This window comes from Ovis aries, chromosome 11 (genome assembly GCF_016772045.2).
Source record: "Ovis aries strain OAR_USU_Benz2616 breed Rambouillet chromosome 11, ARS-UI_Ramb_v3.0, whole genome shotgun sequence".
Taxonomy (NCBI): Eukaryota; Metazoa; Chordata; class Mammalia; order Artiodactyla; family Bovidae; genus Ovis; species Ovis aries.
The window spans coordinates 38,214,281-38,240,078 of NC_056064.1; the positions used below are offsets into that span (position 1 = coordinate 38,214,281).

The 25,798-nt window shown below is 51.2% G+C and overlaps 1 protein-coding gene across 3 annotated transcripts; it reads right to left on the minus strand.

Moving 5' to 3' along the window:
* Window positions 1-6,571: 6,571 nt before the first annotated feature.
* On the minus strand, window positions 6,572-15,896 carry CDK5RAP3 (CDK5 regulatory subunit associated protein 3). 3 transcript variants are annotated; one of them, XM_004012810.5, is made up of 14 exons: window positions 15,870-15,896; window positions 15,601-15,646; window positions 13,759-13,890; window positions 13,379-13,479; window positions 12,947-12,995; window positions 12,103-12,281; window positions 11,744-11,880; window positions 11,420-11,564; window positions 10,925-11,035; window positions 10,326-10,404; window positions 9,543-9,631; window positions 7,532-7,737; window positions 6,996-7,167; window positions 6,572-6,904 (listed from the first exon to the last, which is right to left on the minus strand). In XM_004012810.5, exons 1-14 carry the CDS (start codon window positions 15,873-15,875, stop codon window positions 6,839-6,841), a joined length of 1,518 nt encoding a protein of 505 aa, XP_004012859.2. In that variant the 5' UTR covers window positions 15,876-15,896; the 3' UTR covers window positions 6,572-6,838. The 3 variants fall into 3 exon arrangements, with proteins under 3 accessions (XP_004012859.2, XP_060250840.1, XP_060250841.1); XM_060394857.1 differs by having other exon boundaries at window positions 6,572-7,167; XM_060394858.1 differs by lacking the exon at window positions 15,870-15,896 and adding an exon at window positions 15,165-15,228 and having other exon boundaries at window positions 6,572-7,167.
* Between the last annotated feature and the right edge of the window lie 9,902 nt (window positions 15,897-25,798).

Consider the following 25,798-nt stretch of genomic DNA (forward strand, 5'->3'; position numbering starts at 1 on the left):
GAGAGAAAAAGGAGAGGAATCCCGGGCTCCCTGTTTGAGCCTTGGCTCTCAAGGAAGGTAGGCGTCCCTGCTGTTGTCTCTTCCCATTCAGCACTGGGGCTCCTGCCCAAATGCTCATGTCCAGATTGTATTTATGACTGTTTTAAGAAGGAGTGACAGAGCCTTTTAATATCCCTGACAGCCCGGGATGTTTTAATAGATGGTGGAGCTGGGCTGCAGGAGTCAAGAAAAGAGGGCTGAGTCGCTGAGCGAGCTGTCAGGCCTGGTTTCTATGACAGACCTACTGATCCACTTGACGACGACAAAATAAAATACGGGCCCGTGTCTCTCCTCGGCCCCGTCAGCTTGACAGACAGTCTGTCACCGTTGTATGTCATCTTTCACCTCCTATTCACTCAGGCTTAGGGGACCTTCTTTAACAGAGAATCCCTACAGGATTTCCACCCAATCCACCTCCGGAGCATGAGGCCTCCATTCCACTCACCTGGAGTGCCAGGCACCAGCGGCCTTACCCAGGTTTTTGCATTTCAAACAAAACTATTCCACCTACAGTTCTGCCTCACTTGTTGTTGTCTATTAGAGGTGACTGTAGGTGGCTGGTCTTTGGCTCTATAGGTGACCCAGGATGGCTCAAAAATCAGACAGCATGAGTGGTGGGGATGTTTGTACAGCGATGTGAATGAACTTAACACCACTGAATGGTGCCCACAAAAAGGGTTAAATCATATGTTCTGAGCTGTGTCAGATATCTTAACACACACACTCGGATGGGTTAAGAAACAGAGAGGGCTGCCTTGGACCTTTGACCCCTTCTGATTTGGGTGCTAGACTCTGTAAGCTTATAACCTGTATAACCTGTAGCAAGACTGTTCCTAGGGTCTCTCCTCCCATAAATGGGGCTTCCCGGTGGCCCTAGTGGTAAAGAACCCGCCTGCCAGGGCAGGAGACATGAGATGCTGGTTGGATCCCTGGGTTGGGAAGATCACCTGGAGAAGGACATGGCAACCCACTCCAGTCTTCTTGCTTGGGAAATCCCATGGACAGAGGAGCCTGGAAGGCTACCGTCCATGGTCCACGGAGTTGCAAAGACTCAGATACGACTGAAGTGACTTAGCATGCTCTACTCCCATAAAAACAGTCCCTGACCTCCTTCTGCTTCTTTGCCTCTTCCCACCTCCCTGGGCCCAAGGTCAGTTTTGGAGTTGAACTTCTGGAGGTTCCTCAGACACACATTTTCAGCCCCAGGTTTGGGGCTAAAGGTGCTGTGGTCACACCAACAGTAGGTCCTGGCAGGGGAGGCCAGAGAGTCCTCACACTTTTGTTGTCGAGGAACAGAAGGCAGCAACCCAGGGCCACTCCCTCATTCTTAGGGCATGGGGTGCTCCCTTCCCTATGTATTAAGTTGCGCTGGATCTGCCCACCTACCCAATTCGGGGCTCCCCTCCCTCCTACTCCACAATGGTATCGGCACACAGGTTAAGGGTCAGACTTCTCCTCGATCCCAGCCCCCCGGGGGCTGCAGCTACACACCAGAGCCTCCCTCCACCTGCACAGCCCAGGGCTCTGCGTTCGAGTCCTCTGCCAGGAGAGAGTTAAGGGCTCGGGTTTAATTTGCCCGTTAATCACAGTTAAAAGAAGTAATGAGCGTCTCCCCAAAGCCTGGGTGTTTCTCTGCAGATTAAGCAGCAATTTGCATAGCCCCTTTATTCATCCCCGCCTCCCCCTGCAGGGCGCTTGTCCTTTCAGACACAGCCAAGCGCAGCCTGCGGCGAGGGCTTTGACAAATGGCTTCACTGCGCGGGGTTTGGGCAAGAGGGAGGGAGGGGAAGGCTGGGAGGGAGAGGGCAGCTCCCGACAGTAATGGATAGCTGGGGCGTTAAATAGTGCAGAACTTTTTATTAGACACACAGGAGAAGTTTAAATATTCACACTGGTTTTCTTTGGAGCTTGGGGGAGGAGAGAAGGGTGGCAGGCAGGACAGGTATGAGTTTACTCAGGGCCCATGTACCCAGAAGGGCCCTGCTCACCACCTGAGAGGAAGGGCGCCTGGAGGACACAGAGATCTTCGTCAGGGTCAGCTGGCATCCCAGGCTTTTTTGCCCTGAAGCAGGCTCAACACCCTCCTGCTGCCCCCCTTACCTCCCCGCCAATTTGCTAGGAACCTGGGAGCAGAGCCTGGGGCCTGATTACCCGGGGTGCAGATCAGCTTGTTCAGAACGCAGCATGTGGGCAGCATTCAGTAAGCAGCGGCAGACTTAGGTCAGTGAAGCCATGAAACCTCCAAGAGGCTGAACAGCAGCTCTTTTCTCTGGAAGAGTCCTCAACCAAACAGAGATAGGACAGACTGGCCCAGAAGATCCTCGGGGCAGGCACTATCACTAGACAACTGTGGATCGGACTTAATCTGACCATTGGTTCATTTTTAAAAGCCCAATTAAACCCAATTTCCTTCCCAAACTTCTTTATGGGACTCTTTTTTTTTTTAACTTAATTGTGTACCACGTGATCGTAACATGTCATAAAATGTCATATAATCATAAAATGTCATAAATGATCTGACATTTTAGAAGTCAGAGTCAACTGTGAGATCACTAACACAACTGAAGTTCAGAGAAGTTAAGTTTGAGATTCCAAAGCGTGCGTGCTCACTCAGTTGTGTCCGACTCTTTATGACACCACAGTTTGCAGCCTGCAGGCTCCTCTGTCTGTGGGATTTTCCAGGCACAAATCCTGGAGTAGGTTGCCATTTTCTCCTCCAGGGGATCTTCCTGACCCAGGAATCGAACCCAGGCCTCCTGTACTGCAGGCAGATTCTTTACTATCTGAGCCACCAGGGAAGCCCATGAGATTCCAAAGGGGAGGGCACAAAAGGGAAGGAGGCAAAAATGAGCGAAAGTCAGCCCCTGCTCTTAAGCAGTTCCGTTTGGGGCTCAGCCCATGGGAAGGCAGTCATAGTCGAGAGATGCTCCCTGAATTCAGGACATCTACAGACAGCATCAGGGATGCTGCTGAGGATGGGGGGAACTCATTCTGCCTGGGAACTGGAAATGAGTGTGGGTCTCACCAGCTAGTGTGGGTCTAAAAGGAGGGCTAAAAGGACCCCAGAAGGGGTCTGGGGACATATATGGGTTTGGTATCTTCAGTGGATACCCAGCCTGGAAAGGCAGGTGAACACAGATGTCAAGGGCTACCCTGTGACACTAGGAGTCTGGGGAGCTGAGGGGGCATCCGGGTTTCTAAGTAGGGAAATCATTAGGTCAACAAAGCACACAGAAAAGGTGGATTGGAGGTGAACCAGCAGAGCCAAGAGCCTGTTGATAGAACAGAGATAGGAGATAAGAGAGGGACACAGGGTGGGATGCGGATGCTGATGGGGGTGGTTTGGGATGTGTTGGAATATCCAGGACATATGGAACCGGGACCTGAATGGAAGTTTCTAACCTAAGTCCAGGATGTTTGCATCCACCACCCCTCACAAGCTGCCAGCAGTCTTTCTGCACCAGGTACCCTCTGGGTGCTGCCCATACTCACCACAGCTATCCACCTCGAGGGTGTCTTCCTTTGTCATTTCACTGGTGAAAAAATGAGGTGCAGAGAGGTCCAGGGACTCACCCAAGACCACACAGGCGGCAAGAGTGGAGCTGGGATTTTACCCGGACAGTCTAGCTCCAGAGAAGATGCCCATCACCACGGCTACTGTTATTAAATTGTGTGTGCGCATTCATGTACGTGTTTGGAGTAGTGGGGAGAGGAAAATAAACACATGGCAATTAAAAGATGAAGCAGGAATTCCCTGGTGGTCCAGGGGTTAGGACTCTGTGCTTTCACTGCTGAGGGCCAAGACCCTGGTTGGGGAACTAAGATCTGGCGGTGGCGGCCCAAGCAGGGGTAGGGTGTGGGGGAAGATGAAATAGAACTTAGTAACAGTACAGGCAAGTGTAAATGAAAAAGCAGGGAGAGCTGCAGGATCCACGTTTTTAGGGGAGAAACTGTAAGGAACACCTGGGGAATTAACAAGGGAGACGGACACAACCAGGCAGAATTAGCTCCTGCTCCCCTAGAGCAGATCATACTCAGAGTGAGATTTTGGTCTTAATGATACAGAGAACCCCTGCCCCACACAGGCCCTGGGACAGTAGTTCTGGATGTATAGGACCTATCTCCCTGTCAAGCCCTTAGTTGAGTGGCTGGAACCCAGAGGAGCCATCATTAGCACTCTACTTAACCCACCTTCATGGTCGGCCATCACGTGCTGCAGAGCAAAGGGATCCTACACTTTGAGAACCAGACTTGGAAAGGACAGAGTCTATGCGGGAAGAAAGGCTTCACCTGAACAGAGTCATAGTGAGCGGGCTTGACAATGCCGGGATTTGCCTGGGTGAAAGGATTTTGGAAAGGTGATGTTTTCCTTATCTGAGGCCGGTAATGACATGTCTTAGCTAAGCAGTGAGCACCTTAAATCTTCTCTGCAAAGAGGTGGCATAAAAGCAAACAGAAAAGTAGAATGCTCTTGGCAACATAACTCTCATCCAACGAAGGATTCCAAGAGTGTAATCTGGGCCCATCTCCTCTCTCTGCCTGTTGTTTTGGGAGTTCCAGAAACCTGACTGCTCAGAACTTGGTCTTCAAGCTCCCCAAGGAGCCTCTTTGCCGGCCCCCCGCCACCCGCCCCACCCCGCTTCAAAGAAGGAAGTTAGGACAGGAGGAAGCATTCTTAACATTGTTTCAGAAACCCAAAATAAGAGCTCACATATGTCCAGCAAGCACATACGCTGTGCCAGGCACTGTTTTAAGAGCTCTGCAGATGTTAACTCATTTAATCCTCACAACCACCTCTGAGATGAACAGGCAGGAAGCTAAATGCAATCAGAGTGATGCTCCGGGAAATCTGGGAGCAGATTGGAAAGACACAGAGCTGCCCTTCTGCGGGGTCAAACAGCCAGGTGGGCTCTTCAATGCCATTGGGTGGTTGGGGAAAGTAGGACCCAGGAAGCAAAGCACAGGGTCACAGGCAAATAGGGCTAGAGGCTCTGGAGAACAAACCCAACGATATGGTTCTTTTAAGAAATCAGTTACATGAACCTACAGCTAGATGGGCCTTGATTTCAACAGATAAGCAGTGAAATGGGCCCAGTACCCCCTGAGAGAAGTCTCTTAGCCACACTGCTTACCAAGGTGACAAAAAATCTGCTGAGAAAACCTATTAAACCCACTTCTTGTCTCCTGCAGCCAAATAGCACATCCAACATCCCCTATTGGCCCCAGGCAGGGTGGAGAAGGCCAGCGAGGTGCGCCTGAGGGCAGGAGCAAGAGCTTAGGAGGCCTGAACCCAGCCTGCCGTGGTCACATGACCACAGGGTTCTCCCCAAAGCCCAGTGCCTGTGAGCAAAGAGCCTGTGTGACAACTGGTGACTGGACGAGGGACATCAGAGCGGGCAAGGGTAGCATGGCTCAGCGAGCTGATGGCGGCCGCAAGGGGTAGGTCAGAAGGCCAGTGGAGCCAACAGCCAAACAGGTGGGGCAGGAGGTAGCCGACACGCTCTCAGAGAGAAAGGACCCCAGAGCCGCAGGCAGCTCCCCAGCCGAGGCTTCACAGCGCCTGAGGGTGGGACACACCCGCTCAGGCCCCAGAGCCCTTCTATTCCAAGGACAGTTGTACCTCGACATTCCACACCAATGTCTTTCCTTTTTCAATTCCTAGACTTCCAATCCCCCCAAAAGGAGGTGAACAGGCAAAGATTGGGGGGAAGCGATGGGCTGACATTAATTGATAGGAGCGGCTTCGAGCAGTTCATGCGGCCTTATCTCTCTCTCCTCTGGATAGCGTGTGTCCGCCGGAGTCCGCGGGGTCGGTGATTAATAGGGGCCATCACTCACTGTCCAGGACGGCTGAAAGGCAGCAGGGAGGGGGCGGCCCTCCCCAGAACTGAGATAACAAGCAGCAGGAATAATGAGTGGTGTCACTCCACTTTTCATTTTGATGGAAAGTCATTACGGGAGTCAACGCCAGCGACAAAGAGCCATGAATCAACTGCTCTGCTATGAAATTAAAATCGAATTGCTGGCCACCCCCAACCCCTACCCTTCCTGGGAAATGGGGATGGGTAGGTGGCCAGGGAGAGGGGTGCTGGCCTGGGGTGGGCTGTACCCAATCACAGAGCAGGCAGTTATGGGTGGGAAGTAGACAGGCAGCTAGCGAAGGTGACAACTCCTGTCTCCACCTTGTTGATCAGACCCTTCCTTCCCAAACCGCATCTTCCCTCTGCCTGGAGGTAAGCTGTGATTAAAAGGAAAATACAGCTTTGCTGGCTCCAACAAGGCTGCCACCTGACTGCTCCCCTTGGGCTTCTGGCCTGAGTGGGGCAGTCTGGGCCTGGCCGTGGAGAGAAAGGGCCCCGGCTGACTCAGCTACCCCAGAGCCCCTTGCTGAACTGTAGATACTAATCTGTGGGGCCTCCCTGCCACCAGAGGCAAAGAGGAAAAGTCCCCAGCCTGGTACCTCACAGAATCAAGAACCCCATGCAAGTGGGTATACAGCCTCAACCCCAGGCCCAGAGACGGGCACTGTCAGTAGGGAATAAGAATGTCTCTCTTTTATTAAAGTCCAACTACATTAACAAGAAGGAGCAGAAGCTGTGATTTGAGGCTGAGGGGCTGAAGGACCATCAAGACAGCCTCCTGCAGAGAGTACAGAGAGCGCTGAGATCACCCTCCGGGTGACAGTTCCATCCGGGGCCTTCCATCTTCCAGTTGGCTTAGTCTCTCACCAGGAAGGGCCCCGTGCTGTCCCTCCTCCATCCTGAACGCTGAGAAGATGGACAGGAACAACGGCAGTAGGTCACAGCGAGGTTCCCATCAGGTTCACGGGGCGCCCATTGTACCTCTTGGAAATGTCAGCTTCAATCTGAAAGACAGTGACACCGGGTGGGCGGGAGGCAGAAGGCAAAGGGGCCTCGTTCTGCGCAAACTGGGCAGCTTTGCCTCTCTGCTCTCACCAGCTTCTGCAGCTCCTTTGTCTTCTCCAGCAGCAGATCCAGCTTGGGCTCCAGAACCGCCTGCTCCTGGAGGGCTTCCTGTTGCTTCTGCACCATCAGTTCTTTCTTCAAAGCCAGCAGCTGGGACTGCTTCAGCTTCTGCTGGAGGAGCTCAGTCACTCGGTCCACATACCTGGGCAGGGCATTCATGTAAGTGTTCGGTGTCTCTGGACAGCCTGGGTGTCCCCATTCAACTGCTGGAACAGGGCAGTCTCTGTCGGCCGCTCAGCCTCCACATCCGTCAGTCCTTCCTTGTATGGAATGCCACTCCCACTTCCCTATCCTACGCAGGAGGCAGATTGTGCCTGCATATGTCAAGCCACCCCATCTTGCCCCAAAGAGAACCCCCAACCCTAGTTGGGGTGGTGCAGTTATGGGAGGCAGGGATGAGGTCCAAGGGGTCACAGAGAGGAGGAAACAAGGAGGCAGGGCCGCCCAAGATGGCAGTGCCCTGCAACATGCCCAGGAACAGCCCAACAGCAAGGGGAAAGCCAGACCTTGGTGAGGCCAGGATCATAAACAGGTGCTGCATTCGAAGACTGGTGAGCCGGCCAATCAGATCCTGCAGTGCCGACACCATGGCGACCATCTTTGCCTTGGTCTGGCCCTGCAGGATGGCTGGAGCCAGCTGGAACTGGCTCACAGACAGGATGTCTGCCTCCTCACTCATCTCCACTGCTCTCTGGGACAAGAAGATTTCGAGCTGAGGACACAAGAGGATTTGGTTCAAACTGAGGAAAGCACTCAGAAGCTAGGCCCTCAGCCTGCTCTAAATAAAGAAAAAAGTAAGGGTTGGCTGGAGGAGGCATAGTAGGGGACTGCCCGGTGTGGTATTGTCCATGGTGTCAAATAGAGCTGGACACGACTTAGCAAATGAACGGGGCTTCCCTGGTGGCTCAGACTGTAAAGCCTCTGCCTGCAATGCAGGAGACCCACGTTCAATCCCTGGGTCAGGAAGATCACCTGGAGAAGGGAATGGCAGCCCACTCCAGTATTCTGAATTCCATGGACAGAGGAGCCTGGTGGGCTACGGGCCATGGGGTCACAGAGAGTCAGACGCGACTGAGCGACTAACACGCACCTAGTGCCTGAACAACAGAGGAGCAGGTATGTCCTCTGAGCATTTTTATTGCTAGAAACTCACCAACTCTAAGGTGGGAGTCTGGGGCAGCCTCCACCATCACCTTTCAGCCCCTCATTGCTGCCGCAGGCCTTACCTAACCCAGGACCACCTCCTCCTCCTCTCAGGCTATGGATCACATAACTACGAAGCAGAGAATTCAAGGGGTTCTCTCTGCTGAATGAAGGTATTTTTTCTCCATGGGAAAAATGAGATTCAGGGAACAGGAGTCTATGTTTGAGAAGCCCTAGATTAACAAAAGGCTAGGCAGAATCTGAGAACCAGTCACATGTCTTGTCACTTTTATTCAGCCATGGAAACCTGACCTAGACTGGTGAGGACAAGACCTTCTAGGAGGCCTTCCCCTGCCAGCAGGCCTGAGAAGTGGACAGACTCAGAAATCAACAAAGACAGGCCCCCAGCTCCCCAGTACCACAAAGAAGGTCCAAGAACAGCTTCTTACTGTGGGCTGCCAGACACCTCAGCCACAGAGATGACATGAAACAAAAATTGCTCCAAAGCCCCAACAGCTCCCAGTTCCCTTCAGCTTTCCGAGCTCTTCTACTCCCCCAGCTCCCCTGCTTGGCCTCCTTGCTCATCACTTGTGCAGGACACACTTCTGCCTCCAAGCTTCTGTGTTGCTCCCCCTGCCTGGAAGGCTCTTCTGCCGGACGTGGGCGTGGCTCTCTCTGCAACCCCTGCAGGTTTTGACTTACTGGTCACCTTTGCAATAAGGCCTTCTTGACCACTAACATAAAAACAGGCCTTCCCAGCAGTCCCCTCTCCCGTTCCAGCTCTCCTTCTGCATGGCACTGTGTTAACACCTAACATGCTGCGTATTTCACTTGTTTGCCTCGTTTCTCGCCAGCGCTCCCCACTAGACTACAAGCTCCGTGAGGTCAAGGATGCTGCCTTGTTTTCTGCTCGTCTCCTCAGACAGTGCCAGGGGTTTAGGAAGGATGATAAACATGATAAACACTGTTGAGTGAAGACGTGCTCAGTCGCTTCAGTTGTGTCCAACTCTTTGCGACCCTATGGGCTGTAGCCAGGCTCCTCTGTCCATGGGATTCTCTGGCAAGAATACTGGAGTGGGTTGTCATACCCTCCTCCAAGGGATCTTCCCGACTCAGGGATCAAACCCATGTCTCCTGCAGCTCCTGCATGGCAGGTGGGTTCTTTATCACTGAACCACTGGGGAAGTCCGTTGAATGAATGGAATGAATGGGAAGCATCCTAATGCTCCAGAGTGAATGGGAGCACCCCTGCTCTGGAACACTGAAAGCACTCAGCATCCTTTACACAAACAGGAAGGGCAGGTCAGGCGTCTAGAGCAATACCGCCTATGCTGGTGCCAGGCCTCCCCGCACAACATCCAGAGACAAAAGTACCTCCATGAGCTCATCAATGAACTGATTCCGGGTCTCGGGGTATTCAAGAAGTGTCAGAGCATCCGGGCCCCTGGCAACACCTTCGGGAGCTGCCAGGAAGAGAGAGAAGTGATAAAGTGGTTAAAGACTAGGCAAGACCATCGGTTTGAGAAGTCCTGGTGCATTAATATGGTCACAGACACTGCATTAAAGCCACTTCCTGTTCCAACCCAAGAAGGAAGGGTCACCCTTTCCCATTTGTCACAGCCCTAATCAGGCACCAAGAGCCAACTACAGTCTGTGAGGAAGACCACAGAGCTGAGTTCCAAAGAACCAAGAGTTCCTTCACCCTTTCCCATTTGTCGCAGCCCTAACCAGGCACCAAGAGCCAACTGCAGTCTGTGAGGAAGACCCCAAAGCTGAGTTCCAAAGAACCAAGAGTTCCTTCACTTTGGTGGGCATCAACTCTCATCCTGCACTGCCCTCTAGTGGCTCAGATCACAGTCACAGCCTCTCCACTTGTGGGGAAGGGGGGCCAGGTCAGGCTTCAGAGCCTGTCAGCCCTCTCGGAACATCCCAGACAAAGGCTGACCCACATTCAATATCCAAAGCATTGAGAGTTTCTAGGCTTCATTTTAAGAACTCTTCTCTATCCACTACACTCACATCATCAACAAGATTTTGAAAAAAAAAAAACAAAAAACAGGTAACTGTATGAGAAGCAGTCTTGGCAGTGTACTTTTTCTTTGCTTCTAGAGACACAGGGGTACCCTCTGCCAGGGTTGCAGGGAGCAACACACTCACCCTGGGTTCCGGCTTCCAGCACGGTGATCTGCAGAGCAGTGGCATCGTCTCCCCAGTCTATCTCATCACCCCCAGCTTCCTGGGTGGAGAGCAAAGAACCCCTGCACTGTTGGGAGAACTCCCAGCAAAGGCAACCAGGATAAACTAAAGCCCTCAATAAGTCCAATGATGCACATTTCAACTGTATGAAGGACCTCCAGCCCTGATGGAGGTGGCAAAGATGGCAGTGTGGGCCCATGCATATAGGTACCACCTGCCTATAGCCCTACACCTGCCCCAAACACCAAGAGAAAGAGATCAAAACTCCAACATGTCACTTTGGAAACTCTACCTCCTCCCAAACTATATGTGGTCCAAGAGCTGTGAACTTCAAGTGATGTCTTTGAAGAGAAAGAGAGAAAACTTTTTTTTTCCTTTGGCCACACTGAAAGGGACCCGGGATCTCAGTTCCCTGACCGGGGATTGAACCCTTGCCCCCTGCAGTGGAAGCACGGAGTCTTAACCACTGGACCACTAGGAAATTCCCAACATGTTTTGTATCACCAAAATAGCAATCACAGAAAGTCCTCAAGAGAGATGGACTGAGAGAGCATCCCAACCTTTGAATCCGATTCCAGGGAGATGCCCCAGTCAATTCCAGCAGTCTGGGCAGAGATGCCAGAGTCAGCCCCTTCAGATGCCACCTCCAACCCAAAGTCACCCCAGTCAATCTAGAAGGGAAAAAAATGTTAGTTCAAAGAAGATGGGTGAGAAAAAGGGGCCTGCCTTCTTCTAAGTCTCAGTAGGAAACAACGGCACACTGTTCAAACAATGGCCTCCAAGTTTCCCAAAGGAAAGTCTGTCTTCAGAGAGCTCAGGGGACTGAAGGGCTCCCAGTTCAAAGCTGACCAGCCTCCTGGGCCTCTTCAGCACTCATCTACCCTGCGGTCTCCAGAAAGCCAGAAAAAAGGAGTAGGGCCTTCTGGGCCCTGCCACCTACAGTCTCTCTCACAGGAACACCCCTTTCTTCCCTCTGGACTCTGAGTTCAAAGGGGACCGAGGAGGACTGAACAATGCTTGAGGGGAGGAAGCGGCTCTCACTCCGCCTGTCTTACCGCGTCTTCTTCCACCTGCTCAGGGGGCTCCTCAAGGTGTGGCCTCTCCACTGCCGTGGGCTCCGTGCCTGTTCTCCACTCATACACCGTGCAGTTCCCCCGCGTCTGCACAAACCGCAGCATCGGCAGCACCTGCTCTGTGGGGCTGCAATGGAGCATGCCACTGACCCTCCTGCTGCCCACTTGTGAGGCCAGGCCCACTGCTGGGCCTGGCACTCAAGTGCCACGAGGGAAAAGCACAAGTGGAGAAGAGAGCTCAGTTGGGGAAGTAGCTCAATGGTCCCCGCCCCTCCTCCACTGGGGAGAAGCCAGGGCCCTCAATACCTTTCACACACAAACCCCACACAGGCCTGGTACAGGTCAATGGCTTCGCCCAGGGTCTGGGCCGCCGCCCCGATCTCGGCCAGCTGACTTGGTAGGTCCTTCACCAGGGCCAGTAGTTCTCTTCGGACATTGTCCCCCTAGAGAGGATCCACGAGGTGGGCTTAGACAGAAGTGGTGGGAAGTGGAGTCCAGTGGACTAAAGAAAATGTCTGAAGACTAAAGATGGGCAAGAAACTCGCCCAAGAAGGGCCCAACCAGCAGAGAAGGAAAGCCCTCCCCAGAAGCAAAGGCAGCGGGCCCAGGAAGACAGCCAGGCCCCAGGCATGTGTCCCCCGCCGCGGGAAACCTGGCCTGCTCACCGTGATGCCGTACTGCTTGCACGAGTGGTGGAACTGCTCCCTCATCTCGGCAGCCCCCGCCTGGCCCTCTTCCTCCTTGCGGCTGTATTCTTGCTGCAGCTGCTGGCACTTGGTGATCTGCTTCTTCAGGGAGGGGATCTCATAGTTGACGTTCCGAACCAGGAGGCTGGAGAGTTCCACTGAGAAAGATGGGCGCAGGAAGTTCACTCCAGACCCCCAGACCTAAGGCAGGCACGCCCCAAGGACATGTGCAAATATACCCTGGCCTGGTGGCTAAGAGCATGGGGGTTGACCTCCCAGCTCCTCCCCTTCCTGGCTGTGGAACCGAGGACAGTCATTTAACCTCTCCAATCCAGTCCTCAACTATAAAACAGAGGTAGTAATATTTATCATGAGAATTAAGAGAATTCATATAAAACTCAAGTATAATTCCTTGCATTTAGTAAGTATTAATATTTGGTCAATATTAGCTATTATAATTATTTACACTGTTAGCAAATACAACCCAAACTACAGTCAGCCTTTTAGTTATTCTCTCAGGCACTTGATACAGGCCCCAGGTCAGCCTGTGCCTCTTCTGCCCAGTGGAGCAGAGGGTTGCCGGGGGAGCTAGTCATCAAGAGGTGACCGGCAGAAGACCCATAAGCACCCATCCAAATGCCCACAACCTGCCTGGTAGTCATCCTCCTCCCAACACTCATTGAAATTTATTTTCCCACCTCACAAATATCTACACACCAGCCTCTCTCCCCACATGAACTGTACCTCCTAGAAGCCCAGTGTCTCAAAATTCGAGGAGGGAGCCTCCCCGTGGACACTGGGACTCCCAGGTTGGGCCCCTTACCTAGGTAGGTATTGTCCTTCTCATACAGGGCTACGATCTCCTGCCAATCCTAAGAAAAGAAACAGGAAGTGAGCCAGGAGGGCAGCCACATCCCAGCTCAATCGCCCAACAGGGGACACTCTCCCAGTCTCTGCATCCTCATCCTCCTTCATAATGCTGGCTGGACCACCCACTTTAAGAGTATGGTGCCAACAAGCGATTCCTAAAGCAAATGGAAACCCAGGCGTAGGGGCACAAGGAGTTGGACACAACTGAGCGACTGATACTTCCACTTTCAGGATCTACTTTTGGCATAAACTATGGGGACAGAGAGAAAGCTGAGAAAATATTCCACGGGGGCATCTCCAATGGAACCTCAGCGAGACCAGACAGCCTCTGACCCCCTGGACTGGATGCCTCCAGCTGCGCGTTACCACCGTCACCCATACTTGCCTTCATTCGCTGTGAAGAGTACCGGCCGAAAATATTTTTTGTGGAGGCTTCAGTGCCTTTGAGAAGCTCCACAATTCTTAGGCAGTGGAAGTAGTGAATGTCTGGAAAGCAAAGAAAAACAAAGACTTTGGAAATAATAGTCTCTAACCCACCACTGCAGCCTCCGCATATGGCTGACTCATGTATATGCCAGTAACTTTAGAGGGCACAGCTCTCCCCTTCATCATTTTGTGTTGAAATAAACCAGCCTCTATACCCCAAATAAAAGCCTCTCTTTCTTTAGAGGTCAGTCCTATGACTAAAGAAAGAGGAACAGCTCAGCAGATTTATACCACCCCAAGAAAGACGGGGGTCCAGTAATGCAGCCCCGAAGCACTCACAGGATCCAGAGAGCAGCTGGGCGATCTCTTGGCTCTCTGGCATGTCCTGGATGGCGGCATTGATCTTCTCTCGGATGGTCAATACTAGACTCTGCCATTTCAGGTTGCAGTGCCTTCTATCTACCAGCCAGTCTATAGCAGAAACCCAAATCATAGCATTCCCATGGCCAAAACTGCATCACTGATTCAAGTGAAATATGCTAAGGCATTGGCTAAAAGTTGTACTCATATTGGTTAAGGTGTGGGGGTCACGGGAAGATGGGAATGAAGACAGGCTCAAAGGGATGCTTGGGGCTAAACAGATTCCAGCAACCTAACTTTATCCACAATGTGACTTTATAAAGTAACTGCCTCAACACAGGATAAAGGAAAGCTTTCAATTGGTCCTGACATCAAAGTGACACTTTGGACCACTCTAAATTCTCCATGATATTTTTGCTTCCATGGATAATTATATCTTTCTTACTGCCATTCAATTTCTACTTTCTCAGGGCTGGGATTAACCATGACAATGAAAAACACAAGTCGGTTACACCAAATACCAGATGAATGAACAACTGCAAAGCCCCTAAGGACTAAATAACACTGGTCTACTCTTATCAGCGAAGCACCATCCTGCACACATGGATACCAGTGTGACTGATCTCCTGGATTCTGGGCCAGATCTGTTTTCAGTTGAGGGTATAGGTGGATGAGAGCTATGTACATTTCCTCATAGGAGAGAGCTAAGACCTAGACTTTGTGGTCAGCTGGTCCTGGTTCTAATTACCAACTTTCTTGGGCAAGTCTCTCAACCTCTCTGTGCCTCAGTTTCTCTACATGTAAAATGGGCATGATAAATATACTGAGTACAAACGGTAGAACACTGAACATCATGCCTGGCGCATGGCAAGGGCTCAATGAATTGTAGTGGTCTTCATTTTCATAATGTTAAGCCCATAAAACAGCACTTGGTATAGAATAAACCCTCAATAAATGGTTGGGTTTTTACCAGTCCTTTTCAGGACCAATAACAAGCATATACATCAAGAGTGTACAGGTCCTGAAGAGCTGGGACAAATCCAAAATGAAGTTAAAGACGCTCCACTAAGTGGCCACCTTGCCCTTGTTAAGAAATCTGCTAACTGGTCAAATGCTGGGAGCCCACACTAGTTATCAGTTATATCCCCATTGCTGCACTCCACTAAAATCTCCAAAAACAAAAATTATGTAGATGTCACAGAAGTGGAAGCAAAGGGACGACACAGTCAAACAGATGTCATCTTAATGACACAACTGGCATCAAAACAATTAATTCAAAGACCATTTAAAAATCCAGGAGCTGTGCACTGCCCTAGAGGGGTCAGAGTGAAGAGGCCCTTCCCTGGCTCTGAACTAGAGAGGTGGTATATAGACGCGATACAGACAGCAGGGAGATGGTCTGGCCATTAAAAGGTTTTCTTTTCAACTGGACCTACGTGCCTTTTCCTCCTAAAGTCAAAGGAAAAAATAAAAAGGAAGAAAGTTTTTTTTTCCAGCGTAATACAATACTGGAACCTGACAGACTTAGGTTCTAACTTCAGATCTGCCATTCGGCAGCTGATCATCTTTAAGGCAAGCCTTCAACTCTCCTCTGTCCCTAAAATACATGACTGACAACATGTTATATACGTTTAAATAGAAAACACAGGTCAAGTATAGACTCTATGCATGGTTCCTTCCCGCTCCTTTTACTGAGGCAGGTCCAGCCACAGATGGGAGCACAGAACAGAGCGAGTGGTCGGCGGGTCCGCTGTTGGTGACAGAGGGCCAGGGGGCCAGGTCTCCCCTTGACAGCTAGGTGAGCGGGGGCGCCCCTCCTACCGAGTAGCTTGCTGGTCTGGATGTCGATGGGCACGTGCTGATGGTCCTGGCGGGAAACACGGCGGGGAAAGGTGCGTGAGTGCTGCGAGCTGACAAGCCGCTCGCGCGCTCACTTCATCGCCCCAACCGCCACCCTGTGGGGCCAGCACAACGGGCCGGGGAGGGCGCCCCCGGAGAGAGCCTGAGGAAGCATGTCAGGAAAGGACCGGCTGAACTCAGCCCAGGGGCCCCAGGGCAGCCCCCCATTTCCCCAGCTGCTGTTCCCCCACCTGCATCTTTCCTCCACTTCCGTTTCCGGCCTCCGACCGGGACACGCCCCGCCTACCACTAATCCAGGGCTGTTCTGGCTGAGCCTCGGGTTAGGCACAGATGGGTCTTCTCGGGCCACGTCACCGCCTTCCTCAGAGCCAATCGGGAAGCGCGCTCCATCCCAGGCCTCAAGCCCCACCCACGCCGGGGTTCCGAGTGGCTGAGCCCGGGAAGGGCGGGAGAAGAGGAGCCAGCCAATGGGAGACGCGAGGCGGGCTCAAGACCTGGCAGGAGCTGGGGCGCCCGGAAAGGGCTGCAGAGGCTGCAGAATCCCAGCAGGCGGCGCCCTGGAGCTGATCCCAGTCGCTCCCGGCCAGACAGGCGCGGAGCCCTCTGCGTAAAGATTAACGAGTCGGCCGACAGGGTCCTAGCGCCTACTGAGGAACCTAGAGGTCCTTGATGTTGTTTATTTATTTATTTTTTTAATGATGTCATTTTTTAATTTTGAACATAAGTGGGAAAAAATTTTGAATACAAGAGTAGAAATGCAATTCCAGAGGAAAACATTCCAGTGCATTGTGGTTCTTTGTGGGGTAGAAGATGGTGATAATGCTGCCCATAACTTGATGTTGTTTAGATACGCTCAGTCGTATCCGACTCTTTGCGACCCCGTGAATAGGAGCACTCCAGGCTTCCCTGTCGTAAACCATCCCCTGGAGTTTGCTCAGACTCATATCCATTGAGTCGGTGATGCCATCCAACCATCTCATCCTCTGTCGCCCCCTTCTCCTCCTGCCCCCAATATTTCCCAGCATCAAGGTCTTTTCCAATGAGTCAACTCTTCGCATCAGGTGGCCAAAGTATTGGAGCTTCAGCTTCAGCATCAGTCCTTCCAGTGAATAGTCAGGGTTGACTTCCTTTAGGATTGACTGGTTTGATCTCCTTGCAGTCCAAGAGACTCTCAAGAAGAGTCTTTTTAGAAACGCCCTACTTGCCTCGCTTTACCGTGGATCATGGTTTAAAAGTCTTTTTTGGCACATTACCTTCTCACTGAATTTATGTAATAGACAAGTGTTGAACACCTGCTACGTGTTATGTGATTAGGGCAGGGATGGGGAGGGAGGAGGGTCAAAGGAGGCATCCCAAAGATAACACCTAAATTGAGTGTTAAAAGAAGAGCTGCAGAAAGAGGGAGATGTGGGAGTGGTGTTCCCGGTTGGAGTAGACTGTACAAAGCTTTGCAGGCTTTGCAACGAGGTGCAGGGAAAAACAGGCGGGAAAGACTAGCAAGATAACTACGGGAGTCCCGTGTATAATTAAAATGCCCTTGTTAAAATATATGAACTGGACTTCCTTGATGGTGCAGTAGATAGGAATCCACTTGACACTGCAGGGGACCTGGATTTGATCCCTGGTCTGGGAAGATGCCACATGCCTCGGAGCAACTAACCTGTGGGTCACAATTACTGGGCCCGTGCTCTAGAGCCCAGGAGCCACAACTACTGAGCCTGTGAGCCTAGAGCCTGAGCTTCGCAACAAGAGAAGCTACCACATTGAGAAGCCCCTGCACCACAACTGGAGAGAGTAGCCACCACTCTTTGAAGCTAGAGAAAGCCTGTGGGCAGCAACAAAGACCCAGTGCAACCAAATAAATAAATATATATATAAACTGCATAGGTCTCACACTTATGAAGCTGGCCCTTCAGACAGGCCAGCTTCTGTGCTGTGAAATGTTTGAGGCAGAGGGTGGCTGGAGAAGGGACTGTAAAGGCAGAAGGGTAGTATCATATCATATCATCTCAGGAAGGAACTTGGACTTCACCCCTGCAGGGAGAGAGGAACCACTGGAGGGTTTCAAGGCTTTGAGGCTTGAGGCAAAGAGGGACCTGTACAAACTGACTGCAGAGACTGATGGATTCGTGGGAGGTAAGGCTGAAGGCAAGGAGACTGTTAAAAGGTTATTATGCAAGAGTTAGAGCTTGACCTGACACAGAGGCATGAGGAGGAAGAGAAGGACTGGATTTCAAAGATGGTTTGGAGGAAAATGGACAGGACTTGGCAGTTGGTTGGCTGTGTGGGTGGGGAGTGGGTCAACAGGGTGACGCATAGGTGGTTGAGTGGGAGTGCCCCACCTAATTCAGGGATGCAGGATACTGAGCATCCTGCAGGGGGTGAGGAGGAGGGCATCTCAGCTTTGAACTTGTGGGGCTGGTGGCCCAGGGAGACTCCCCTGTGAGAAGTATGCAAGAGGCACTTGGGTCTGCAGCTCTGGAGTTCAGGGGGCTGAAGATACAGCTTTGGAGAGCTGTAGGCTGATTCATCCGCATCCAGGTTGTGGCTGAAGCTGAGGGAGAGCATGAGATGGGTCCAGAAGTGCAGAGGAGAGAGGGTGGGCAGGGGATCTCACAAGACTGGATGTGCCATTTGGCACCCTTCCCCTTCCAGGTTGTTAGCTCCTCCAGGAGGCTCTGCCTGAGTCATTTTAAGTGACCAACCTCCCCTACCACCTCTGCCCAGAACATCACTTGGGGCTTAGTAAATTTTTTATTGAACTGTGTGATGTGATAGGGCAGTGAGAAGACCTAGATTCCTGCCCAATGAAATCTTGGACCATTTCGATAAGCTCTCTGCTAGCCACGGTTTCCTCCACATGGAGATAAAACATCCTGACCATCTCAGGGTATTTCTATTTACAAGCTTAAATAAACAAACCCACTAGATGTATGTAACTCTTTATAGTTTACAACATACTTTCATAGATTTGTTTTTCTCATTATTTGCAAACTCTCTGTGTGTCTATGAAACATTAATCATTATTGTTATAGAAGGAGTTGAAAGTCTTCCATAAAAATGGCTCATAGGGCAGAACTAAGAGCCTCTTCAGGGCTCTCTCATGGGAATTTGGCTCCCATCGTAGAATCCTGACTCAGGCTATAGGAATGGCTGGAGCTTCCCCATGATTAAACAAACTTACTGGGTTTCAACTATGTGTTCCTAGCTCCCTGGGACATCCCAAGAAGCATGGCCCTGCCCCACCCTCAAGGTGCATCTCTCCTCCTTGAACCAACAGGCAGGGCAGGGCAGGGCAGGGCAGGATGAGTCTGGAAGGCCCAGCCCTGGTAAGGTGGTGGAGGCAGAGACCACCAGCACTTCACCCCCACCCGCTTGCAGCACCCTAGGTGACTCATGCGGAAAGAAGGGTGTTTGAGAACAGCTCTGGCCGAGTGCTAGCGTCAGGGTGGTAGCCCCAGAGAGTGTAGGGGTCCGGATTTTGTGCAGTATCTGCACTGGTTGTCCTTTTCTGAGGCCATCGAGAGGCTCAGGGCCAATGGGCAGGTAAGCACACAAGTCGTCTGGCCTCTAGGGCATCGAGATCCTTGGGGCTCCCATCCTCTGGAAAGTGGCAGAGAGAGGCTGTGAAAGACTCTGACGGTGAATCTCAATTCTCTGCTGATTTAGCAGGTGGGGTGCTGTCGGCGGAGGGGTAGCACTTAGGAAGGTGAGGAAGAAGACAGGAGGCCTGTGGAGGCTTTAGACAGGAAAGCACAGGGCCTCGGGGTGCTGTGTATGCAGGCTGCCTTGCCGTCCTTTGTTGTTAGCTTGCTTATTAAGTGGTAGTCTGTGCCGAGCGCCAGTGTAGATCTAGATGTTTTACAAGCCTTATCTAATTTGATCCTTCCAAACAACCTTATAATCTGGTACTGTTATTAGCCAAGTTTTAAAGGCAAGGGAGCCAAAGCTCAGGTAATTAAGTAACTTGTCCAAGATCATAGAGCTGGTAGTTGGTGAGGCTGGGATCCAAACTCAGGCCTGTCTGGCTCCCCAGCCCGCATTCTTGTTCTCCGTGGGATGTGGCCTCTCTGGCAGCCCTGCCTGCTGCATTCACGCAGCTGGGCCACTACAGCCGCAGGCCTCTTCCTCCCTCCTCTTCGGCCCAATTCCCACTTTCTACCCTGATGTTGTGTCAGACAGTCAGCACCCCCACCTTGGCAATTCCTGGCCTTTACCAAAGTTCTTTCTTACCACGCCCCATTCTGGGCAAGAAGGTCCACTGCACATGTTCTGGCAATATCTATAAAAGGAAGGCTTACCCTTGACATTCAAATAATCCATTTATTTTATCTACCCTATGTTTATGACTTTATGGTCCATGTCTTATGTGTGTTTGCTCACAGCAACACTGACTGTGCTGTGTGTGTGTGTGTGTGTGTGTGTGTGTGTGTGTGTGTGTGTGTGTGTGTGTGTGTGTGTCTGCCTGCTGGGCTGAAGGCTCTGAAAACTCAGCATTCTCAGCTGGCCTCTTGCTGGTTGCAGTGTAGTCTCTGGGTTGGTCTTTGCAGTCTCTCTCCCCAGCTAGTCAGTGAGCACCTTGTGGGCAGGGAGTACAGGCCTGTTCATCTCTGGGACCCCAGCCCCTGAGTGTCAGGGGCTTAATGGATGCTTGTGGAGGAAGGAGAGAAGATGCAGCTGGTGCAGGGAGGTATTTAGCGGTGAGCGGGGACCGGGGACCGTGATCCCTCGGCCTGGGGGGAGGGCTGTGCATGTCCCAGTTCTTTCCTTCAACCCTCCCCCTACAGCTGAGGACTTGGAGTCACTTGGAGCTCGAGGGAGGAATTTGAGGCGAAGATATTAGGGCTGGTTAGCTTCATAAGTTAAGCATAAGCCAGAAGGCCCATGAGGTGCCAGTCAGCTGGGTGGTGCTCTGGGACCCATGATAAACCCTGGCCACCATGCCCTCTCCTTCCCTTCACCTTTGTTAGTCGTCTAAGGGAAAATAACTCACCGGGGAGTTTCATGAATTGGGTTCAAGGTGTCATCTTCTGAGGATTGCCCCTGCGTTCCATGGTTTCTTCATCCCCATCATGGCAGGTGGAGGAAATCTGCTCTTTCACAGGGAGGAAAACCAAGCCCATTGCCACACCTCTCACCTCTTTAGCCTCCCTTCCCGTTCTGTTCAATGTTAGTTACCCTCTATTCGTCAAGCACAATTTGCCAAGGTGGGCCTTCCAGGTGGCTCCGTGGTAAAGAATCTGCCTGTCAATGCAAGAGAGTCAGGAGACGTGGGTTCAGTCCCTGGATCGGGAAGATCCCCTGGAGTTAGGAAATGGAAACCCACTCCAGTATTCTTGCCTGAAAAATTCCATGGACAGAGGACCCTGGAGGACTACAGTCCATGGGGTCACAAAGAGTCATATGTGACTGAGTGACCGAATACATTGGCCAATGTGTTGGAGACCTTAACATAAGACATGGTCTCAGCTCTCCAAGGAAATGACTGTATGATATGTGAGAGGCCCACCACATTCTAAATCCCATGACAGCACATCCAGAGCCTAACTCTGTGCTCATACATAGTAAGTGCTTAAAAAAATCCATATAGACAAAATAAGAGGGATGCTTAGAGGGTTAAAGAAACAGAAAAGGGGGAGTATCCCTCTCAACTGAGGGGTAAAGGCATGAGATGGGGATGGAAAACCGTCAGAGCAGACTCCTGTAATACTTGAGCTGAGTCTGGTAGGATGGGAATGAACTGTGGGAGGAGGGAGAGGAGGGAGGAGAGGCATGTAAGTGATGGGTGTCATTCTAGGAAGAGGAAGTAAGTAATATGGATAAAGCACATAGGTGAGAGACAGCATGGCTGTTCCACAAGAAGTCTATTGTGGGATATTCATGGGAAGAGAAATCAGGTTGAAGAGACTGGCAAGATGAGACCATGAGGAACACTCAGGTCCCTGACGAAGGGTTGAAATTTTATCCTGTAGATCAGATTTCCCAACTAATAGGCAGCCGATATCTGTCAAGCTATAGAGTTGTGCAAAGAGCCCAAGAATCCATAAAAGCAGTTGTATTATTTTAGTGCTAGAAGGACAACAGTGGGCAGGTGGAGACATTTTTCTGTGTTGCAAAAGGATCTTTTTAGAGAACAGGAAACCCAAATGGCCCACACATGTGTGAAAAGACTCTCAGTCTTACTAGAAACTCCCTGTATGGTTAACTGGGGCTGCTGTAACAACTTATCACCAAGCAGGTGCATTAAAGGGCTTCCCTGGTGGCTCAGATGGTAAAAAGATCCACCTGTAATGCAGAAGACCTGGGTTTGATCCTCCGGTTGGGAAGATCCCCTGGAGGTGGGCATGGCAACCCACTCCAGTATTCCTGGAGAATCCCTGTGGACAGAGGAGCCTGGTGGGCTACAGTCCATGGGGTCCCGAAGAGTCAGACACGACTGAGTGACTAAGCACTGCACCGCACTTAAGGTGCTTTAAAATAATAAAAATGGGACTTCCCTGGTATTCCAGGGCTAAGACTCTGGGCTCCCAGTGCAGGGGCCTCGGGCTCAATCTTTGGTCAGGGAACTAGATCCCGCATGCTGAAACTAAAAATACTACATGACGCAGCTAAGACCCGGCACAGCCAAATAAATAAATAAGTAAATATTGAAAAATAGAATAAGGACTTCCCTGGTGGTCAGTGTTAAGAATCTGCCTGCCAGCACAGGGGACGTGGGTTTGATCCCCTGTTTGGAAGACTCCACATGCCTTGGAGCAACTAAGCCCCCGTGCGCCATGACTACTGAACCCACGCTCTGGAACCCGTGAACTGCAACTACCGAGCCCTCACGCTGCAGCTACTGAAGCCGTGTGCCTGGAGTCCAAGCTCCACAACAAGAGAGGTCATCGCAATGGGAAGCCTGGGCACCGCCTCAGCTCATTGCAACTGTGAAAGCCTGAAAAAAGTGGTGAGGACCCAGTGCAGCTAAAAATAAATGGATAAAATAAAATAAAATGATTTAGATAAATTAGAAATGTATTCTCTCACAGTTCTGGAGGCCAGAAGTCTAACATCGAGGTGTCAGCAAGGCTGATTCCGTCCACAGGCTCTGAGGGACAATCTGTTCCTGCCGCTCACTCAGCTTCTGGTGGCTGCGGAAAACCCTCGCTGTTCCTTGAGTGGCAGCTGCATCACTTCATCCGCTGCTCTTGTTATCGCATGGCGTCTCCCTTCATGTCTCTCCTCCTGTAAGGACACGAGGCCTTGGATTTAAGGCCCACCCTAATCTAGTATGTTCTCAGCTTAACTAATTACGTCTCCAAACACCCTATTTCAAAAACAGTCACACTTCGGGATTCCAGGTGGACCTGAGTTTGGGGGACACTATTCAATCCAGTGCAGTAGAGCGTGCTAAGTTGCTTCAGTTGTGTTTGACTCTTTGCAAACCCATGGGCTGTAGCCTGCCAGGCTCCTCTGTCCATGGAATTTTCCAGGCAAGAATACCGGAGTGAGTCGTCATGCCCTTCTCCAGGAGATCTTCCTGACCCAGGGATCGAACCCACATCTCTTACGTCTTCTGTATTGGCAGGCAGGTTCTTTACCACTAGAGCCACCTGGGAAGCCGCAATCCAGAGCTTTAGGGAAAGTAAATATATAAGACACAAAAATGATTACTTCACTTCCGTTGCATTGGCAAAAATGTTAATATCTCTGTCCTGGGTTGTGTTCTTCAGAGTAGGTGAAGTTTAGGGGGCAAGATGCTTACTTGGGATCACTTCCTGTGAGAGGAACCGGACAGAAGTAGGATTGGGCAGAGAGAGAAATTCAGCTGTAACGCAGGCCTTGCAGAACTTGTCAGTTTGGTGAAGTGAATACGGCCCCTCTGCATGTCCTTCATGGGGCTGAAATGGCTGGACCTTACATCTCTAGAAGGACAGGCCCTTGGGAGAGATGCTCTCTGCAGCTGAGGTGGACCCTGAAAGAGCTGACAGCTGGAGGCCAGCAGCTGAGGAAGGCAGTAAGTCCTTCCTTGCAGGGTATTCTGGTTGGCACACTCACTACCACAGTCTGACAGTACAGAAATGGTCAAAATGAAGAGTGTGGTAGGACAAAAAAAGTCATCTTCCAGTCCACCCCCGACCCTCACCCCCACCGAGACATACACATCAAATCAATGGAACCTGTGGATATGACTTGGTTTGAAAAAGAGGCTTTGCAGAGGTGATTGAGATCATCCTGGATCGTCTGGGTGGACCCTGCATACTCTCCTGAGTATTCTTTTTTTTTTCCATTTATTTTTGGCTGTGCTGGGTCTTTGTTGCTGCCCCTGGGCTTTCTCTAGTTTCAGCAATCAGGGGCTACTGATGCACAGGCTTCTCATTGTGGTGGCTTCTCTTGTTTCGGAGAACGGGCTCTAGGGTCTGGGCTTCAGTAGGTGTGGCACGTGGACTTAGTTGCTTCATGGGAATCTGGGAATCCAACCTGTGTCCTCTGCAATAGCCAGTGGATTCTTAACCACTGGGCCACAAGGGAAGTCCCTCTCCCCAGTATTCTTATAAAAGAGAGATAGAGAGAGATTAGACAACATGAAAGAGGGGAAGGTGACGTGAGGATGAAGGAGACAGAGAGGGGAGTAATGTGGCCGCAAGCCAGGGAATGCCTACAGGCACCAGAAGCTGGAGGAGGCAAGGAATGAATTGTCCCTGGAGACTCGAGAATGATCATGACCCTGCTAAGACCTTCGTCTTGGCCAGTGAAACTGATTTTGGAATTCTGACCTCCAGAACTGTGAGAGAATACGTTTCTGTTGTTTAAATCCATCGAGTCTGTTGTAATGTGTTACAGCAGCCACAAGGAACTAATACAAAGAGAAAGAGGAAAATTGCTGCTGGGGATGCAAGTTGGTGAACCCACTCAGAGGCTCTATCTTAGAGTGCAATGAGGATTCAGAGCTCTAAGTATTCGCACAGTCCACATGAATACTGGCTGCTCATATTCCCACTGCCCACTGAGGTCTCCTTGAAGGAGAGCAGTGGCAGCCCCTTCAGTGGCAACCTCAATACCCACCCCAGACCTGCTCTGCCCTCTTCCCGGCTGTACCTGGTATAGCTTCTGGAGACCAGTCTGTGGCCTTGCCCCACTTGGCCCTCAACCAGGCTGGCCACCCCCAGACTCTCTCATCTCTTGGCCTTCCAGAGGAAGGGGAGTGCTGAGGAGGATGGCAGGCCCTCCCTTCTCCCTACTTTGGGAAATAAATATCCCTGGAGTCTAGCTCTACTCCCTGGGTAGAGGTCAATAAACTAGGAATGATCTTTTGGGCCAGATTAGATCTGCAACCCAGTGGGACCCCATGGCTGCATGTCTAAAAGGGCACCCAGGTCCTGGAGACCCCCTGAGGTGTATTATTTTAACTTGCTTTAGCCAACAAGGACACATTTCTGAAAACTTGCACATTTTGTGTTCGTATTTGAAATATCGCACTTGAACCTAGTTTTAAGAAGGTGTGTTAAAAGGTGGAAAATTCTAGAAAACAATATAGCAGCCTTGTGGGGGTGATCTGTTTAAGGGATATTCATAGTTTATAGCCTTATCTCAAACTTCCCTCCCAACCCTGCTCCTCCCAGAAATAAACCTACCAAAGGTCAGGGGTTGGGCCTAACTTCCCAGGTTGGTCCCTCCCAGGATGGGGAGCTGGGGCGGGCCCCTGCTCCTGTACCTGGCCCTGCTGGCCTTCTCTGAAGGGCAGGTCACGTAGGCATCCGCTTAAATCCCACCCACTGGGGTGCCTCCTCCAGAGTGGAGCTGAGAAAACAGAATTCTGCCCCCTCTGGATCGCACACATCAGAAAGGCCTGGGTTTTGAAGCAGAGTGGTGTGGGGTGAGAGGGGGGAAGGGAGTGAGTGTTTTCAGCACAAGCCCCTCCTCCCGTACAGATGGACAGTGTCCTGACCCTTGGTTACAGTCCCCAAGCTAGTGCTCATCCCATCATCCTTCTACTATTTTCCCAAGACCTCAGTTAAGTTTTTAGCCTCTTCGGTACCTTCTGGACTGGACCCTGACTCTCCACCAGGCTTTCAGAGAAAGTGACAGATCTGGAAATCTTCCTGGGACAGCTGTGTATACCTCTCACGAGAGCCAGGAGAACCTTACAAAACAATATCCTTAATTCTCATAGATC

Coding starts and splice junctions, on each gene's coding strand:
- CDK5RAP3 (XM_060394857.1), bottom strand. Junction 9,632..10,325: donor GCTGGAAGCCGGAACCCAGG/GTGAGTGTGTTG, acceptor TCTTCCTGGCAG/CTCCCGAAGGTGTTGCCAGG. Junction 7,738..9,542: donor TCATTGATGAGCTCATGGAG/GTACTTTTGTCT, acceptor TTGTGTCCTCAG/CTCGAAATCTTCTTGTCCCA.